This window comes from Urocitellus parryii, chromosome 14 (genome assembly GCF_045843805.1).
Source record: "Urocitellus parryii isolate mUroPar1 chromosome 14, mUroPar1.hap1, whole genome shotgun sequence".
In the NCBI taxonomy this organism is placed as follows: Eukaryota; Metazoa; Chordata; class Mammalia; order Rodentia; family Sciuridae; genus Urocitellus; species Urocitellus parryii.
The window spans coordinates 16,311,491-16,332,400 of NC_135544.1; the positions used below are offsets into that span (position 1 = coordinate 16,311,491).

At 38.0% G+C, this 20,910-nt stretch overlaps 1 protein-coding gene and 1 pseudogene across 3 annotated transcripts in view; both read left to right on the forward strand.

Moving 5' to 3' along the window:
- The window catches only part of Hgsnat (heparan-alpha-glucosaminide N-acetyltransferase), a 46,353-nt gene extending 42,285 nt beyond the window's left edge, over positions 1-4,068 (forward strand). For 2 of the 3 annotated variants that reach the window (XM_026380282.2, XM_026380284.2), the window contains exon 18: positions 2,696-4,068. In XM_026380282.2, coding sequence (XP_026236067.1) covers positions 2,696-2,877 — 182 coding nt within the window. In that variant the 3' untranslated portion in view covers positions 2,878-4,068. The remainder of the gene's footprint in view (positions 1-2,695) is intronic. The other variant, XM_026380283.2, reaches the window with a different exon arrangement.
- Positions 3,844-7,032, forward strand: LOC144250235 (microtubule-associated protein 1 light chain 3 beta pseudogene; annotated as a pseudogene).
- The last annotated feature ends 13,878 nt before the right edge of the window (positions 7,033-20,910 follow it).

Sequence of the window (20,910 nt, forward strand, 5' to 3'; positions counted from 1 at the left end):
TGATTCTATACCTAGCAGACCCAAAAGGGTCTACAAAGAAGCTATTAGAGCTAATAAATGAATTCAGCAAAGTGGCAGGATATAAGATCAACACGCATAAATCAAAGGCATTCCTGTATATCAGCGACAAATCCTCTGAAACAGAAATGAGGACAACTACTCCATTCACAATATCCCCCCAAAAAATAAAATACTTGGGAATCAACCTAACAAAAGAGGTGAAAGATTTATACAATGAAAATTACAGAACCCTAAAGAAAGACATAGAAGAAGACCTTAGAAGATGGAAAAACATACCCTGCTCATGGATAGGCAGAACTAACATCATCAAAATGGCGATATTACCAAAAGTTCTCTATAAGTTCAATGCAATGCCAATCAAAATCCCAACAGCATATCTTGTAGAAATAGATAAAAGAATCATGAAATTCATATGGAATAATAAAAGACCCAGAATAGCAAAAACAATACTAAGCAGGAAGTGTGAATCAGGCGGTATAGCGATACCAGACTTCAAACTATACTACAGAGCAATAGTAACAAAAACAGCATGGTACTGGTACCAAAACAGGCGGGTGGACCAATGGTACAGAATAGAGGACACAGTAACCAATCCACAAAACTACAACTATCTTATTTTTGATAAAGGGGCTAAAAGCATGCAATGGAGGAAGGATAGCATCTTCAACAAATGGTGCTGGGAAAACTGGAAATCCATTTGCACCAAAATGAATCTGAATCCCTATCTCTCGCCGTGCACAAAAGTTAACTCAAAATGGATCAAGGAGCTTGATATTAAATCAGAGACACGGCATCTGATAGAAGAAAAAGTTGGTTATGATCTACACGTTGTGGGATCGGGCTCCAAATTCCTCAATAGGACACCCATAGCGCTAGAGTTAACAAATAGAATCAACAAATGGGACTTACTCAAACTAAAAAGTTTTTTCTCAGCAAAAGAAACAATAAGAGAGATAAATAGGGAGCCTACATCCTGGGAACAAATCTTTACTCCACACACTTCAGATAGAGCCCTAATAACCAGAATATACAAAGAACTCAAAAAATTAGACAATAAGATAACAAATAACTCAATCAATAAATGGGCCAAGGACCTGAACAGACACTTCTCAGAGGAGGACATACAATCAATCAACAAGTACATGAAAAAATGCTCACCATCGCTAGCAGTCAGAGAAATGCAAATCAAAACTACCCTAAGATACCATCTCACTCCAGTAAGACTGGCAGCCATTAGGAAGTCAAACAACAATAAGTGCTGGAGAGGATGCGGGGAAAAGGGCACTCTTGTTCATTGCTGGTGGGACTGCAAATTGGAAAGCAGTATGGAGATTTCTCGGAAAGCTGGGAATGGAACCACCATCTGACCCAGCTATTCCCCTTCTCGGTCTATTCCCTAAAGCCCTAACAAGAGCATGCTACAGGGACACTGCTACATCGATGTTCATAGCAGCTCAATTCACGATAGCAAGACTGTGGAACCAGCCTAGATGCCCTTCAATAGATGAATGGATAAAAAAAATGTGGCATTTATACACTATGGAGTATTACTCTGCATTAAAAAATGACAAAATTATAGAATTTGGAGGGAAATGGATGGCATTAGAGCAGATTATGCTAAGTGAAGCTAGTCAATTTTTAAAAAACAAATACCAAATGACTCCTTTGATATAAGGGGTGTAAACAAGGACAGGGTAGGGACGAAGAGCTTGAGAAGAATATTTACAGTAAACAGGGATGAGAGGTGGGAGGGAAAGGGAGTGAGAAGGGAAATTGCATGGAAATGGAAGGCGATCCTCAGGGTTATACAAAATGTCATATAAGAGGTAAGGAGGGGTAAGTCAAGAGAATACAAATGGAAGACATGATTTACAGTAGAAGGGGTAGAGAGAGAAAAGGGGAGGGGAGGGGAGGGGAGGGGAGGGGGGATAGTAGACAATAGGACAGACAGCAGAATACATCAGACACTAGAAAGGCAATATGTCAATCAATGGAATGGTAACTGATGTGATACAGCAATTTGTATACGGGGTAAAAGCGGGAGTTCATAATCCACTTGAATCAAACCGTGTAATATGATGTATTAAGAACTATGTAATGTTATGAACGACCAATAAAAAAAAAAAAGAAAAAAAAAAAAAAAGAAATGAGACTTTCTTAACACACATGTACTACCTCTAAGATTAGGCATTTTAAGAAATATCAAGAGAGGGATGAAATAATTTAGGTGCAGTTCTACGATTCCTTCAATGACTCATTTTAGCTTTTTTGATTTTAGTAATAGTTACATTCTTTGTACCTCAAGTTTTCTGTCTAAAAAAAGTTAATGTTGTAATTTTCCTTTCATATTTAATATTCAAGAATTCATTGTTGGGCTTAAGGGTATTGCTCAATGGTAGAACGTGTGCTTAGCACATGCAGTGTCCTGGATTCAATCCCCCCACACACACACAAAAAAAAAAATAGAAAAAAGAATTTATCATAAAATGAATATTTTCTAGTAAATTAAAGATACAGTTTACATCTAATATTTCAAACATGCATCACTTATTCTCAACAGCAGTCAGTAATACAAGTGCATGATTTTTTTTTTTTTAATGAACTCAATTCAGAAATTAAATAGATGATCCAATGTGATTCAGGAAGAAACTTATTTTCTGTGTCTCTCCTTAAGGAATGAATTCTATTCTGGTATATGTTGGCCACGAGGTGTTTGAGGACTACTTCCCCTTTCAGTGGAAGCTGAAAGATAATCAGTCACACAAAGAACATCTAACTCAGAACATAGTCGCCACTGCTCTCTGGGTGCTCATTGCCTACATTCTCTATAAAAAGAAGATTTTTTGGAAAATCTGATAGCTCCCACTCAAGTGTGTTGTTGGAAGACTCTAGTGGGCCTAGGTAAAGTATTGAAAGAACCTATATTGAGGGGAATCATCACTTATAAAAACAGTGGGATGTATTTCCAGATTTTGGGAGAAGGAGCTCAAGCTGGTTTACTCTGACATGGGTCATCAGAACTCTGTATATTTGTGACATATATTTGGAATGGTATGGTCTATCTTTTCTCCATCTTCTACATAAATGAATGCATTTGGAACTTCATTGTAAGGAAATCTCACTTAACTTTCCAAAAGGGATTTATTATGGGTATTTTGCGTTTATGATGCATAAAACAGTCTAAGGTTTGAGGGCTGGGGATGTGGTTCAGTGGTGCTTGTCTAGCATTTGTTAGGTGAGGTCCTGGGTTTGATCCCCATCACTGCAAAACAAACAAACAAAAGTAACAATCTAAGGTTTGATTCCTACTGACTTTTTTTCCCCCTGAAAATTGCTTCTGCATGTGTACATGCATGCCAACAACAACAAAAATCATGATTTCTGACATGATAGAGTATAAACTTTATTGAATGGATGTGTCATAATGTTTTCTCAATTTTTTGATTTGGTTCAATTTAATGTTTTAGGAAAGCCAAAGTAAGTTTTTTTTTTTTTTTCAGATTATCAAGGCTTTGATGAGTCAAAAAATACCTATCAGAAGCCATTTTCTCTTTTTCCCCCATTTAAAAAATAAATTAAAATATAAATGTATTATTCCCAACCATCTTGATTATCTACCTGTTTAGTTTCCTATTTACCTATGTACTTAGCATCTATCCTTCTATCTCCCTACCTATCATCTCCTGTTACCTACCTGAGTATCTTTTTTTTTTTTATTGGTTGCTCAAAACATTACAATGCTCTTGACATATCATATTTCATACATTTGATTCGAGTGGGTTATGAACTCCCATTTTTACCACGTGTACCTAAGTATCAGGAATGTACCTGTGGAAGAAAGAAATGCACACTGCCTTCACTGTGAGTCCAGCTGTCCCTTCCTGCTGTATAAGACACTGGGCAAGTCCCTTGGGCTATCAGGGCTTTGTTTACCTAATCTATGATGAGGTAGGGTACATCAATAGCTTTTCTGAAATCTTCAGAACAACAATTTTGTTACAGAAAATGCCTCAAAAGAAATAAGAATAAAAATATTTTTAAAAACTATCATTAGAGTATGTCTTTTTCAAATGATCTTTCACCATGAAGACAGCTTTCCTGCTCAAGATCACAGAACTGAAGAAACAATTTCTTGGGAATGAAGGTAGGAGAACACATGGAGAAAGAGCCTTTATCACACGATACATCATTATACTTAGAATTTTCTGAAGAATTATATACTTAAGGGAAACATTAGGGATGGAATTTTCCTTTAGACCACATCTGTGGTGAGAGGAATCCATCTCCGTTTACTCCGTTTTTTCAACTATTGCCATTTCACAAACAGCCTTCTAGTCTATGTTCCCAGCTCTGCCTTCTGGCCTGGACTCCCACACCCTCTCCTAACTGCCTGCTGGCCCCCTCCTGCTAGAGGTATGCAAGCATCTCAGTCTCGCCTCTCCCCTCCTCCCTCTCCACAAATACAAGCTATTTCCTCTTCATATTTTCCTAGTTCTGTGACTGGATCAGTCTGTCTCTAGTTATAAAACTGCTCCACCTTGTCACCCACCTTACCTCCGCTCTCCTGACTTCTTTCATATTTCATACATTGCCAGTCCTCTTCATTTTCTCCCGGTAACTGCTTCTTTCTCATGGTCACTACCTCCACTCCACTCCAGATTCATCATCATTTTTCAGCTGGCTTTCTTTTCTCAGTCTCTTCTTCTCCAAAGTCACCTACCTGTTGCTACCAGACTCAATTTTGTAAAACTGAAGGGGTCAAAAATCAACCTCTTTAAACAACTTCTATAAAAATGGAAATATCTTTCCCTGGCATGCATGACCCATGTTCAGCTGATCTCAGCATGCCTTTCCAATACATTTGGGATGTGGTTTCCCCCAACTCCTTTTACCCACTCCACTTATTCCAGCTCGGCTAGAAACCGCCCCATCTCCTAATTATATCTTCCTGGACCTTTTCCCCCTTAATTTCTTCCTCTCTACATTTAAGCTGTCACATTATTTATTTACTTTTTTTTAACATTTAAAGTTAAAAAAAATTAGAAAGTTCATAGCTAAAATGTTCAATTAACTAAAAGAATATAAGGAATGAACTAAGAGAGAAAATGTGGGAATCATTCAATAAAGAGATCATGAAAAGAACAAAACGAATACCGGAAGTGAAAGACTCAATAAATCAAATTCAAAACAGTTGAAAGCATCATCAATAGATTAAATTACATAGAAGACAGATTTTCAAGTCTTGAAGACAAAGCATATATTTTTATTTTTTGGTACCAGGAATTCAATTAAGGGGCACTTAACCACTACCCACATCCCCGGGCTTTTTTGTATTTTATGTAGAGACAGGGTCTCATTGAGTTGCTTAGGGCCTTGCTAAATTGCTGAGGCTGGTTTTAAACCCACGATCTTCTTGCCTCGGCTTCCCAAGCTGCTGGGATTACAGGCATGTGCCACCATGCCCAGTATTAACAAAGTACATAATCTTAAAAATAAATTCAACAATAAAGAAATTAAAAGACCATGACTGAATATTCAAGTAAGCTGGAACAACATTAAGACACTAAGTCTAAGAATCATGGTATAGAAGTCACCAAAATGCAAACTAAAGAAATGTTAAGGCTTTTCAATGAAATAATAATCAGAAAAAAATCAAAACCTTAGGAATTAGATGCAAATCCAAATACAAGAGGTATTTAGAATCCCAAATAAACAAGATCAAAAAAGATTCTAAGACACATTGTAATAAAAATGCCTAATGTACATAATAAGGGTAGAATTTTAAAACCACACACACACACACACACACACACAAACAAAAAAAACAGGTGGTCACACTTAGAGGTAAGTCAATTAAAAGTTTTACTGATTTATCAACCCAGACCCTAAAAGATAGGAGAACTTAAAATAATATGTTCCAAGCCCTGAAAGAAAATGGGTGCCAACCAGGATTACTATATCCATGAAATCTATTCTTCAGAGTTGAAGTGAAATAAAAAATATTCCATGACATGCAGACACTAAAATTATTCATAATCACTAAACCAGCACTATAAAACATACTCAAGTATTTCATACAGAATAAATGAAATACAAATATCAGAGCCAATGTATGGATAAATCTCACAGAATAGTGAATTAAAGGAGAATTGAGTCTGAATTAAGCATTAGAAATAAATCAAAATAAAGCATTAGAAATAAAGTAAGCATTAGAAATAAAATCACCTCTCTGTAATAACACTGAATATGAATGGTTTAAACTCTCCAATAAAAAGACATAAAATAATTCTCAACTATATGTCGTTTACAAGAGTCAAAGACAGAGACACAAGGGAAGTCGCCGTCGCCAGAGTCGGACCCGCAGCCCGGACCTCCAGCATCATGCCGTCAAGACCTTCAAGCTGCGCCGCACCTTCGAACAAAGAGTAGAAGACGTGCGACTCATCCGCGAGCAGCATCCCACCAAGATCCCGGTGATAATAGAAAGATACAAGGGTGAGAAGCAGCTGCCTGTGCTGGACAAGACCAAGTTCCTCGTGCCCGACCACGTCAACATGAGCGAGCTCATCAAGATAATCAGGAGGCGCCTGCAGCTCAACGCAAACCAGGCCTTCTTCCTCGTGGTGAACGGCCACAGCATGGTGAGCGTGTCCACGCCGGTGTGGAGGTGTATGAGAGGGAGAAGGACGAGCTCGGCTTCCTGTACAGGGTGTACGCCTCCCAGGAGACGTTCGGGAGCGGGTCGGCAGAGTAGACCAGGACCCTGAGTCTAGCGTTCCAAGCCCTTGCCAAGGAGAAAAAGGGATGTCGCCAACTGAGACTCGTGAGCTCACCTAGTCACAGGCCATGGGGCACTTGTGTTCCACCTGGGAGGGAGCTTTGGGGGTTGTTTTTGTATTTCAAGCAGAAAAATGGAGCTCCAAGTGAGCACACTCAGCTTTGGGAACCTCATTATTTAACCTAGGCATCTTGTCTTCAAATTTTAGATGTTTAAGAATAAAATACTTTGCATCCTAAAAAAAAAAAAAAAAAAAGAGTCAAAGACATCCACAGGCTGAAGGTGAAAGGATGGAAAAAGATACTGCACATATGGAGACAGAAAGCAAGCAGGAGTAGGTACTCTCATATCTGACAAAGTAGACTTCAAGCCCAAATTAATCAGAAGAGATGAAGAAGTTCACTTTATACTGGTTAAGAGAATCATCCAACAAGATATAATGATTGTAAATATTTATTCTCCAAACACATACATACATAAACAAACCCTACTCAATATAAAACATATAACAAATACCAATAAAACAATGCTGGATCATTTCAACACTGTTATCCACCAATAGATAGTGAATCAATTAAAAATAAACAACTAAGGACTCTTCAGAACTAAAAAAAAATACAATACTATTAATCAAATGGACATAACACACACACACATACACCCACACAACACACTCTATAAAGTTACTTGAATGCAGGAGCACTGTATCACTGAGCTACATCCCCCAACTCTTAATTTTTTATTTTGAGACAGGGTCTTGCTAAGTTGTTTATGGCCTCCTAAATTGCTGAGGCTGTCAGACTTGTTGGGATTACAAGCGTGTGCCATTGTGCCCAACTAACAGACATCTATAGAAACAACTAAATTCACTTTCTTCTCAGCTGCACATGGAACCTTTTCTAAAATAGACCATATTTTAGTACAATAGTACAAAACAAGTCTTAGAAAATACATATTGAGATCTGATCATAATTATTTCCTGTCTTCTACTGATTTTAGTATTTGTTCTTCTTTTTCTAGGGCCTTGAGGTATAACATTAAGTTATTTGGGAATTGTTTTTTTTTTTTTGTGTGTGTGTGTGTGTGTGTGTGTTTTAATGTAGGCATTCAATGCTTTTTTCTCAGAATTGTCTTAACACTGTTCCAGAGATTTTGATACATTGTTTTTCTATTCAGTTGTTTCTAAGAATTTTTCTTTTCTTTTTAATTTCACTTGTTTTATTTTTATGTGGTGCTGAGGATTGAACCCAGGGTCTCGCTTGTGCGAGGTGAGGGATCTACCGCTGAGCCACAACCCCAGCCACCTAAGAATTTTTCTTATTTCTTAAAAAAAAAAAAAAAGAATACATAGAGATAATTCCTCAAAACTTTGTTAGATCATAATGGAACGAAATTAGAAACCATTAACAAGATAAAAAATAAACTATCTTTTTTGCAGGGTGGGTACTGGGGATTGAACTCAGGGGTGCTGAGTCACATCTCTAGCTCTATTCTGTATTTTATTTAGAGACAGGGTCTCACTGAGTTACTTAGCACCTCGTTTTTGCTGAGGCTGGCTTTGAATAAGAGATCCTCCTGTCTTAGCCTCCATAGCTGCTGGGAATGCAAACATGCCCTACCCAGCCTGGCAGAAACCATTTTGATGCCTGGAGATTAAATAAAACACTCCAATGAGGAATGGATCATAGAAGTAATCAGGGGAGAAATAAAAAAAATTCTTAGAAACAATTGAAAACAGAAAAACAATGTATCAAAATCTCCGGGACAGTATTTAGACAATTCTGAGAAAAAAGCTTATAGCATTGAATGCCTACATTAAAACACACACACACACACACACATACACACACACAAAAAAAATCCCAAATAATTTAATGTTATACCTCACGGCCCTAGAAAAGGAAGAACAAATATCAAAATCAGTAGAAGATAGGAAATAATTATGATCAGATCTGAAATTAATGCAATTGAGAATAAAAAAATACAAAGGATCAGTGTAATAAAGTGTGAGCTCTTTGAAAGATAAACATGATTGACAAACCCTTAGCCAACTAATCAAAAGAAAGAGAAGGCCCAAAAGGATGGAATTAGAGATGAAAACAAGCTACCATCATAGACATCACTGAAATTAAAAGGAACATTAGAAACTATTTTGAAATGTATAATCCAATAAATTGGAAAATCTCAAAGTTATTGACAAATTTCTAGACACATACAACCTACCCAATTTGACTATGAAGGTAAAGAAAATTTAAATAGACCAATATCAAGCAATGAGATTGAAGCAGCAATTCAAAGCCTACCAACAAAGAAAAGCCCAGGACCAGACAAATTCTCAGCTGAATTCTACCAGACCTGTAAAGAAGAACGAATACCAATCCTCTTCAAATTATTCTATCAGAAAAGGAAGGAACACTCCCAAATTAATTTTATGAAGTTGATAGCACCCTGATATGAAAAGCAGGCAAAGACACATCAAGAAAACTACAGACCAATATCCATGATGAACAGACACAAAAATTCTTAATAAAATAATAGTAAACTGCATTCAAAAACACAGTAAGAAGATAGTACACCATTATCAATCAGGTTTCATCCTAGGGATACAAGATTGGCTCAACATATGCAAATCAATAAATGTAATCCATCACATAAATAAAATTAAGACAGGGATCATGTGATAATCTTAACAGATGCAGAAAATGCCTTTAATGAGATTCAGCACCAGTTTATGTTAAAAACACTGGGTAAATGCAAATCAAAACTACTCTAAAATTTCATCTCATACCAGTCAGAATGGCAGTTATCAAGAACAGACAACAATAAATGTTGGTGAGGATCTGGGGGAAAAGACACACTCATTCATTGCTGGTGGGACTGCAAGTTAGCACAATCAATCTGGAAAGAAGTATGAAGATTCCTTAGAAAACTTGGAATGAAACCACTATTTGACTCAGCTATCCCATTCCTTGGTCTACATCTAAAGGACTTAAAATCAGCATACTATATAGTAAAGCAACAGCCACATCAATTGTTTATAGCTGCTCAATTCACAATAGCTAAACTGTGGAAACAACTTAGATGCCTTTCATTAGATGAATTGATAAAGAAACTGTGATATATATATATATATATATATATATATATATACACACACACACACACACCACACACACACACACACACACACACACACGCATACACACACACAATGGAATATTACTCAGCATTAAAAGAGAATAAAATCATGGCATTTGCAGGTAAATGGACGGAGTTGGAGAATATCATGCTAAGTGAAGTAAGCCAATCCCCTAAAAAGCCAAAAGCCAAATGTTCTCTCTGATAAGCAGATGCTGATCCATAGTCGGGGGTGGGTGGGTAGGGAAGAATGAAGAAATTTGGGATTATGCAGAGGGAGTGAGGGGGGTGTGTGGTTGTGGGTATGGGAAGGACGGTAGGATGAGACAGACATTATTACCCTATGTTACATGTATGCTTACACTACTGGAACGACTCTGCACCATGTACAACCAGAAGAATGAGAAGTTGTGCTCTATTTGTGTATAATGTATCAAAATGCATTCTACTGTCATGTAAAACTAACTAGAACAAATAAAAAAAAAATAGACGGGAGACCATTAAAATAGAAGAGGGTCAGGGGGAGAGAGGGAAGGGAAAGGGGAAGTTCTGGGGAATGAAATTGAGCAAATTGTACTGTTTTATTGTGTGCAAGTATGAATATATTATAACAAATCCCGCCATTATGTATAATTATAATGTGCAAATAAAAAAAATTAAGAAAGTGAAAAAAAAAACCAAACTGGATAAACTAGTGATAGAAAGAACTTATCTCAACATTATAAAGACTATGTGACAAGCCAAAAGTCAACATTACACTGTTTTTGAAGAAAAACTGAAAGCATTTCCTCTAAAATTAGGAAGAAAACAAGGATGTCCACTTTCAACAGTCCTATTCAATAGAGTTCTTGAATCTCTAGCCAAAGCAATAAAGCAAATTAGTGTATGATTACACTACTGGAGTGACTCTGCACCATGTACAACCAGAAGAATGAGAAGTTGTGCTCCATTTGTGTACAATGTATCAAAATGCATTCTACTGTCATGTAAAACCAACTAGAACAAATAAAAAAAATAGACGGGAGACCATTAAAATAGAAGAGGGTCAGGGGGAGGGAGGGAAAGAAGAAAATTAGGGCTGAGGTTGTGGCTCAGTGGTGGAGTGCTTGCCTAGTATATGTGAGGCACTGGATTTGATTCTCAGCACCGCATATAAATGAATAAAACAAAGATCCATTGACAACTAAAAAAATTTTTTAAAAAAGGGAAGAAAATTAAAGGAATAAAAATTTAAAAAGAGGTCAAATTATCTGTTTGCTGATGACATAATCCTATATCTGGAAGATCCATCCCCCAAAAAATTCCACCCAAAGACTTCAAACAAATTATTAAAGTAGCAGGATACAAGATCAACATACAAAAATACATCATTTTCTATACTCCAACAATTAATATGCTAAGCTAGAAATCAGGGACATGATCTCATTCACAATAATCTAAAAATAACAACAACAACAAAAACAAAATCCTTCAGGAAAAAATCTAACCAAGGTGGTGAAAGTCCTCTACAATGAAAACTATAGATCACCAAATGATTTGAAGAAGGATTTACAAGGGAAAGACCTCCCATGTTCATGTTCTTGGATAGGCAGAATTAATATTATCAAAATGGCCATACTGCTTTTAGCATTATACAGATTCAATGCAATTCCCCTTAAAATATCAATGACATTCTTCCCAGAACCAGAATAGTCTTAATACTCGTTTGGAGAAATAAATGACCCAGAACAGTCAAATCAATACAGAGTAAAAAGAGCATTACTCAATAAACTTATGCACATGGATTGAAGCAATCAAGAGCGTGAAGAGAAAGTCTACAGAATGGGAGAAAATATTTGCCAGCTACTCCTGTGACAGGGGTTGATATTCAGAAAATATAAAGAACTCAAAAAGCTTAATGCTAAAAAATGCCAAATAACCCAGTCAATAAATGGGCAAAAGAACTAAACACATATTTCTCAAAAAAAAAAAAACAACCACAAATGGCCAACAAATACATGAAAAAATATTCAACATCCCTAGCAAAAAGGGAAATGCAAATCAAAACTACTCTGAGATTTTATCTCACTCCAGTTAGAATGGCAATCATCAAGAATTCCAATAATAATAAATGCTGGTGAGGATATGGGGGAAAAGGTATATTCATACATTGTTGGTAGAGCTGCCAATTAGTACAACCATTTAGAAAGCAGTATAAATAGCATGGAGATTCATTAAAAGAGGAAGGGAACTGCCGCAGTCTGGCTGGGCACAATTCAGGAGCCACTTGTCAAAAGAAACAAACTTTATTTTTAAAACTACAAACGCCAAACAAAACAGCTCCTCAGGAAAAACCCTCAGAGCCCAACTGCCACCACCGGCTTCCACAAGCCTCTCCCACACACCAACAACCACCTCCCACAATCCTCCTGCTCTTGAGGCCGATTGGCTAGGTCGCGTGGGCGGAGCCAAAGAAGTCCCCCAATGAGCAGTTCCGTAGTCTGAAGGGCAGGGAAACAGCCCAATGAACATGACCGCAGAGGAGCCAATCAGCTAGATGTTGCTGGGGCCGCTGTGAGCCAATCATCAGCTGGCAGTCTGAAGGGCAGGGAAACAGCCCAATGAACATCACCACAGAGGAGCCAATCAGCTAGATGTTGCTGGGGCCACTGTGAGCCAATCATCAGCCGGCAGCTGGGAGTTTGCTGGCAGCTGGAAGTTTTCTGGGGCCCCTTTGGCTGTGGCTCTCAACATCTCCCCCTCTCTGTTTAAACAACAAGCATGTGGCTTAGGGACCGTGCCTGCCTTAGGTTGTCCAATACTACATATGGTCCTTACCCGTCTTCGGATGAGCTGACCTCAGGGCGTCAGCCTCCTGTCTTAGGTTGGTACCATTGTAATTGGATCTTACCCGTCATTGACTACCGGTCCAGTATACAGCCACACCTGTGGAGAGGTACCAGCGGGGGGGGTGAGGTTCTTTGCCTCACCTCTGTTGGCCCCCAAATAGCTGAACGATCATGACAAGCAGAAGAGAGGAAGATATACCAAGCCAATTGACAGCTCTTGTTGGAAAAATTGTACCACCGATGACATCATCAGCAAAAATACTCCAACACTACCACAAGTCGCTGCACCAACAGATAGTTCACAATGCATACAAGTGAGTTCACAATGCATACATGTGACACATAGTTTAGGCAAGTTCTGTAAGCGGTTCAGTGATGGCTATTGCAGAGATTGTAGATTAGTTTTATCTTTGTCTTCACCGGCACAGGGATGAAGATAGGAATTCTGGCAATAATGGCTAAAGAAAAAATTATATAACATTCTAGAAGGTACTAAAAGAAAACAATTTTCTTAACAATTTACATTGTCTTCACTGGCACTGGGATGAAGATAGAAATTCTGGCAATAATAGCTAAAGAAAACATTGTGTAACATTCCAGAAGGCACTAAAAGAAAACAATTTTCTTAACAATTTACATTATCTTCACTGGCACTGGGATGAAGATAGGAATTTTGCAGTCTGGCTGGGCACAATTCAGGAGCCACTTGTCAAAAGAAACAAACTTTATTTTTAAAACTACAAACGCCAAACAAAACAGCTCCTCAGGAAAAACCCTCAGAGCCCAACTGCCACCACCGGCTTCCACAAGCCTCTCCCACACACCAACAACCACCTCCCACAATCCTCCTGCTCTTGAGGCCGATTGGCTAGGTCGCGTGGGCGGAGCCAAAGAAGTCCCCCAATGAGCAGTTCCGTAGTCTGAAGGGCAGGGAAACAGCCCAATGAACATGACCGCAGAGGAGCCAATCAGCTAGATGTTGCTGGGGCCGCTGTGAGCCAATCATCAGCTGGCAGTCTGAAGGGCAGGGAAACAGCCCAATGAACATCACCACAGAGGAGCCAATCAGCTAGATGTTGCTGGGGCCACTGTGAGCCAATCATCAGCCGGCAGCTGGGAGTTTGCTGGCAGCTGGAAGTTTTCTGGGGCCCCTTTGGCTGTGGCTCTCAACAGGGAACCACCATGTGAACTAGCTATCCCACTCCTTGGCATTTATCCCAAAGAACTAAAATCATCATATTGTAGTGATACAGCCAGACCAATGTTTATAGCAGCACAATTCACAATAGTCAAGTTATGGAACCAGCACAGATGCCTGTGACTAGATCAATGGATAAAGAAAATGTGGTGTATATCCACAATGGAGTTTTTCTCAGTCATAGAGAAGAATGAAAGTACGGGATTAGCCAGTAAGTGGATGAAACTGGAGAATATCATGCTAAGTGAAACAAACCAGACTCAGAAAATCAAGTGTTGAATGCTTTCTCACACATGTGTAAAGTAAAGCAAGATAAGGAGAAAATGGAGCATTTCATGAAAATGTATGGGAAATCAGTGAAGTAGAAGAAGGGGATAAATGGGAAGGGAGGGGGGAGGTGAAAAGGGAGGAACTGCAGAATGAAATTGACCCCGTTATGCCATGTGCATGTATGAATATACCACAGTGAATTTCATCTTTACGTATATCCATAAAGTGCCAATTAAAAAAGCAATAAATCAGTAGAAGGAAGGCCAGTAGAGGAAGGGGAACAGGTGGAGGGGGGAGGGGAGGAAAAGAGGATGTACTGGGGACTGAATGGAGCAAATCATATTCCATGCATATATGATTATGTCAAAATAAATCCCAGTGTTGTATATGACAATAAAGCACTAATAAAAATTTTAAAAAGTATTCGAAATTCTTCTAGCATTTAAACACTAATGAAAACATACAAAAGTTTATTATTCTATGTTTTAAGGTGGTTAGAAATGGAGAAAATAAAGATATTAGAAATAATACTAATCCTGAAAGAAAAAAACAGGCACGCTGATATATTAAATAGATCTACATTTACTGCCAAAATAAATAATTCTTTTTAAAATGAAAACTGTTCTACAACATTTAGATGAAGCCACCTAGACTTTTAACAGCACAAGATCCATTTAACAGCTTTGAAGGACATTTTTAAAAGGCAGTGAAACATCTTGCTGATTAGAATACCATATGACCTCATTTTTAACTCTAGGTTGGCAAAGGGACTAATGTCTGATTATAGACAATTGAAAAGAGCCTGTTTTTAACTGAAGGCTAATTAACATCAATTTTATTTTTAAAAATGAAAAATTTAGGGTCTATATACCAGCATGAACGCTTTATAACAAGGGGCTGTGAAAATAGACTTAATGAGGCAAACTAGCTTTAAAAGCTAATGTCTAAAAACTACGTAAACATCAAATATGTCAAAATAGACTTTACTATTACATATAACTAAAAAGAACAAATAAAAAAATTCCTCTTGGACCCAGTTTGAAGAATGTGAAAATGAAAATTCTGGAAATGCACATAACATTTAGGTTGCTGAATGAAGGAATAGATGGACTATTATTAGTTAATTTCCAAAACTACTGCTAGGATGTATGATCAATTTACAACAACAATACCCCCCGGGGGCCCCAATTCTTAGCTCATTATACTATGATGCCATTCAAAAAATAAGCAACAGAAATAATAACATAGGTTATAAGCATTTAAAATCATCTTATATTTACTTTGACTTGTTTCAGTCCTGGAATGAAGAATGGCGTGCCTGGTGAGACTGCAGGTTTCAAACGGGAGTTTTTAAAAACAGAGTTGCTTAGGCTCAGGCCTAAGGCCATCCTGACAACATCGCTATTACAAAAAAGTTCAAATTAACTTATTTTCACAAATTTTACTAAAGTCATGTAAATCAAAAGTCATTTGGGATAATTTCAGAGATTATGTGCTTACTTATCTATACAATATGTTACCGTGTTACCATGCAAAGAATTTATAGGCATATAATCAGAGTGCACATAAGAAAATCCCAAAGCTTAGATTTATCATTTGCCAGTTTTAAAAGCCAGACTGTTATCTAATATAGCCTTAACCAGTCTGTAATCTTAAATTTGCATTTATAATTGAGGCTAAGTAGAAAATTTAGATCTCAAAGCCAGAGACATGCAAACAAACCTAGATTAATCATTTTTTTAACAGAGAGAGAACGATAAAATATTTTTAATCAAAATAAAAATACATAATTTAAGCATGCTGAATTAACACAACCTGGTATGGTATGCCTTCCTATAATCCCAACTGACACAGGAGGATTGCAAGTTTGAAGCCAGCCTCAGCAATTTAGTGAGACCCTGTCTGAAATAAAAACCAAAAATGGTTGGGGGTGTAGCTCAGTGGTAAAGCACGGTTGGTTTAATCCTTAGTACTGCCCCATTTGATGACTGAAAAATGAATACTCCTCAGGAAAATAGAATTTCCTATGTTATGCAGATAAATGTGTTGCTGTAGCCATCCAAGTTTAGCTTATTAAGTCAATTGTCATATAAAACAGTTGCTTTAAATTAAAATCACTTTTAGATATGAAGATCATGCTGCCATTTTTCCCCCAAACCAAAACCAAACCCATATGAGCTCTCCAAACAAATCAAAATAATTGATGAAAAATTTTGTCCTCTAAATTTTGTCTCATATCATCAGTAGCCAAGGACTGAATGGATTATTCAAGCCCCAAATGGCAGAAAATTTCTAACCTCATACCATCTGGTATCACAAAATGACCCACTCCAGGTCCATGAAAAGAGTATTTTAGCCTCAAACACCAGAGATAAAATTTGCATTGTGAACCCTGATATAATGACCTAGTGGGTCCCACTAGGTCATCATATTTGATTCCCATACAAATAATTTTTTCCTCCCTTATCATCAAAGCATTTGTAGGTAGTGAAGTTTATAGTAGAAAGGAAGAGAAAAATCCCAGGATTTAAAATGTCTTTGGGTACTGTCTGGGATTTTCCTAAAAATTTAAATGGCAGACTTGGCTATCCATGAGCGGTTGAGCCCCCTTCACATTAGAGATTGTTGCCAGTTTGGGTCATGTTGCTCAAGGACAAAATATTTGCTCCTGAAATTACTCATTAAAACGGAAATCATGGGGCTGGAGATATAGTCGATAGAGTGCTTGTTTTGCATGCATAAAGCCCTGGGTTAAAAAACAAACAAACAAAAAAAAAGCCTGAAATCATGGGAGGTAACAGGATAGAATTTACCACTTGTCATGTTTCACCAAAATTTTGGGGACAAGTTGGTGAGGGAAATATTGAAGAAGATAGAAATGTTCATTTCAAATATCCATCCCTGGGGACCCAGGGATCTGGGGAGCTTTTTTTTAATATAAGAAAAAAAGGCACAGTGAGACAAAGGAGAGGAATCTACATATGTAGATTTAGCTACCCAGAGAACAATTCAGTCTTAGTTTCTGAGCATAAAGAACTTTAAAATTCTCAGTGAGGAAGCTTAGGAGCTCTCTGCTTGAAAGCACCTATGAAAATATTCTCACCAAACCAGGGAGCCCAGAAATAGAAGGAGCAGACATGGACATACTGTAATGCCAGATTCGTGGGATCCCAGTAGACCTCCAGGAGCCGAATCCGAGGCAAGCACACAAGAGTCTTTATTGCAAGCTCGAGCCTGGACTCACAACCGTTCCTGATGCAGTGGTCTGAGGGAGTGAGTCTTGGTCCTTTGTTCAGTGAGATTTTATAGGTTTTGGGGGGATACTCTATGCGTCACAACATCACACAGCAAATCATTCCATACCGCGGGAAAGTCAAACAACAACTCTTAATATTCACTGGTGGGAACATGTTGGGTAGGGGTGATTGGTTAGTACAAGAGGGAGATTTGGTTTAGGCCACAAGGGGTGTACGTGCTAAACTATATGGTTTCCCAACATGTTGTCAACCACCATAAACTATTGGGGGGACATCTGGCATCCTAGGTATTTTCCCTGTCTCATGTTGATTGGTGTTGCTAGGGGGTTGCTATGGGTCCTCACCTAGCCTAACTGAGTCAGGGACACCTGGCGCCACAGATCTCTCCTGTTATTTGCTGACAAAAAACTCAGCAGGGTGGGTATGTGCCTAGAAAGGCTCTATGGGTTTTTTCAAGGGTCACTCCCCCTTCCTGAGGACAGGCCTTGAGGTAGAAGCTGCTGTTGTTTATTTATTTTTAAAAATGGAGTCACATCAGTTTCTCACATATAATTAGCTATCTGATTGAAAATGTCTTTCATCCTCCTATATTTTCATTTTTCGGTGACTATTCTCATCACATTTCCATAAAAATGTTGCAAAAAGCTTGATTCAACAGAAAACACCTGGCTTTTGAATGAAATTATATTGCTTATATACTTAGTTTAAAAGTAATTGATATTTTAATCAAATGGTTGAAGGATAAGGTGTATTTTGAAACGTTTTTATTTATTTGCAACTGAATACATGGTTTGTTAACATTTTTTTTTTTCCTAAAGAGGCAGGTCAGAAATGTTTTGAGCTTTGCACACCATCATGTTCCTGTTGCTACAGCTCATCTCTGCTGTTATAGCACAAAAGCAGCCAAAGACCATAGGTCAATTAATGGCCATGTCTGTATTTCAATTAAACTTTTTTGTGGTGCTGGGGATTGAAATCAAGGCCTGACACATGGTAAGCATGTACTCTACACCTGAGCTACCTCCCTAGGCCTCTTAATTATATTTTATTTATAGACATAGGCAGTTATTTGCCTGCTTGTTCTAGGGCTTAATTTATTTCCATATACTCATGGAAAGATACAATACTCTGAAATACTTTAGAGAAATTCTCCCTCAAATTCTTCTTTCTTTCCATTAGATACCATTCCTTCTCATACAGTCAACAAGGGCTGGCTTCTGTCTCAGAGATAATCTTGGCACATACAAGAGTGTATATATTGTAGGATGGGTCCCAAATCCTTCTTTTCTTTATTTTCTTTTCTTAATTTTTAAATTTAATTAATTGATTAATTTTTTTGTTGTGCTAGGGCTAGAACTCAGGGCCTCATGCATGCTAACCAGGAACTCTATCACTGAGTTACATCTCCAGTCATCTCTTTTTTGTTTTGTACACTTATTAATGTTGCAAATCCTTTATAAGAAAAAGAAGTATTTTGTTAGCTTATTCATGCCTGAAGTTCTCTTTATTCTGTGATTAAAACTGTTGGGTGTGTGGGAGACTCCCTGCTGAAGTTAAGTTTCAGTCTAGGGAGAACATCACAGAATCCCTTACCCCTCCCCCTCTTCTCCAAAGGGCGCTAAGCAAAAGAGTGCCAAATTCAAAAGTTCTCTCGACTAATCCCTGCTGGACACAGTGTCCACTAGCTGTTTCTGAGTCACCCTGCCAATCAGCACCTGCCATGTCACCTACACAACCCTTCTTAAACCGAAGCTTTGCAAGCTCATGCACTCTGCCCTCTTCCTCTCTGCTCTCTACCTCTGCTCTCTGCTCTATTTCTCTCTGCCCTCCTCCTCTCCTCTTTCTGCTGTCTCTCCTTTTCTTCCCCTTCAGGCAGCCCCCCAATAAATCTCTTGGTTGAATCTCCATCTCCCGTGAGTCACTTGCCTTTCAAAAATGGTTTCTACTGTGAAAGTAAAAGTTACTGTTACAGAAATGGAGTCTTCTGGGAAACTGAGGCAGTGTGAAGACACTCCCCCCTTTTAAACCCCAATTCTTGTTATCAAGTTGGGAAGATTTCAGACATGTCTCTCAGAGTAACAGGCATGAGTTTATTGAAGGGACAGGAAAAGGAAAAGGGGATACTCCCATGGGAGAGTGTGAGTCCTCTCATAGAGGAGAGGGACAATGTGCCTCTCCTAAATTCCAGAGAAGTTTACGGAGAGTCCTATGCAGGTCCACCTCTTGACTTTTGACTGACAGCAGGATGACATCAGACTTTCAAGTCTCCACTGCCATGACAACTCTAGGTCACTTTGGCCCATTCTGGCCAGTTCTAACTGGATTCTTCACTATAAATTCATGCACATTTTGTGGTTAGGAGCAATGTCAAGTTTTCTTTTTTGATATAGTCTTAGTTTTGATATAGTCTTAATTTTGCTTGGGTATTTGCCATCTCATGAGTTCAAGTGAGATGAACTCTTCTTTTATACGTGAAAACAATGAGAAAGGATTGAATTCAATTAGAAAAATTTTAAGATATTGCCCAAAGGTGGCTTAGGCATAGGCTCTGAACCATTGACCAAGAAAGTCTGTTTGGGATTTCTTGGAAGGTTTTCCTTTTACATTACCAAAACAAACAAACAAACACTCTGAAAAATTGATGTACATTGATTTAGTACCTTGATAGTGCTGATAGTTGCAAAGATATATGAATATGTCCAAACTCATGAAAAGATATACATTAAAATGTGCAATTTCTGTATATCAATTATACCTCATTGAAGCCTAAAAAAGGATGTGAGATATTTCTTTCTCTGCATTTGTACTTTTTTTTTTTTTAGTAAGAATGTGAGTGTTTTGTGACATTTCAAAGGAGTAGTCTATGACTAAACATAAAAACAAAAAACTCCTAAATCTAATGAATGCTAACTCTTGAACTTTGGGACTCATGACACTCTGTGGTGGAAAATAATTAACTACTATTTTTTTTCATTGGATGGAGCATGTGTGTTGTGGACATGTCCTGTGAGGTACACAGCAGTAAGCAGTCAGCAGTCAATATTCCCAGAAGCTAGAAAACAGATACAAAGTAATCTGGGTTTGATACCAAAAGTTTTGGAGCTCATGGTTTCAGAGGTCTCAGTCCATAGATTATGAAGCAAGATGTCATAGAAAAAGGGTTTGGTGGAGAAAAGCAGCTCAGGACATTGCAATCAGGAGGCAGAGAGAGCTCTGTTCAGCAGGGATAAAACATAAACCCCAACGGCAAGCCCTCACTGACCTATCTTCTCCAGCCATACCCCACCTGCCTACAGTTACTTCCAGTTAATCCATATCAGTAGATTAAGACAATGATTAGGTTGAGGCTCTCATAACCCAATCATTTTGTCTTTCAACCTCCTTGCATTATGTCTCAGCTTTTGGGGGACACCTCATATC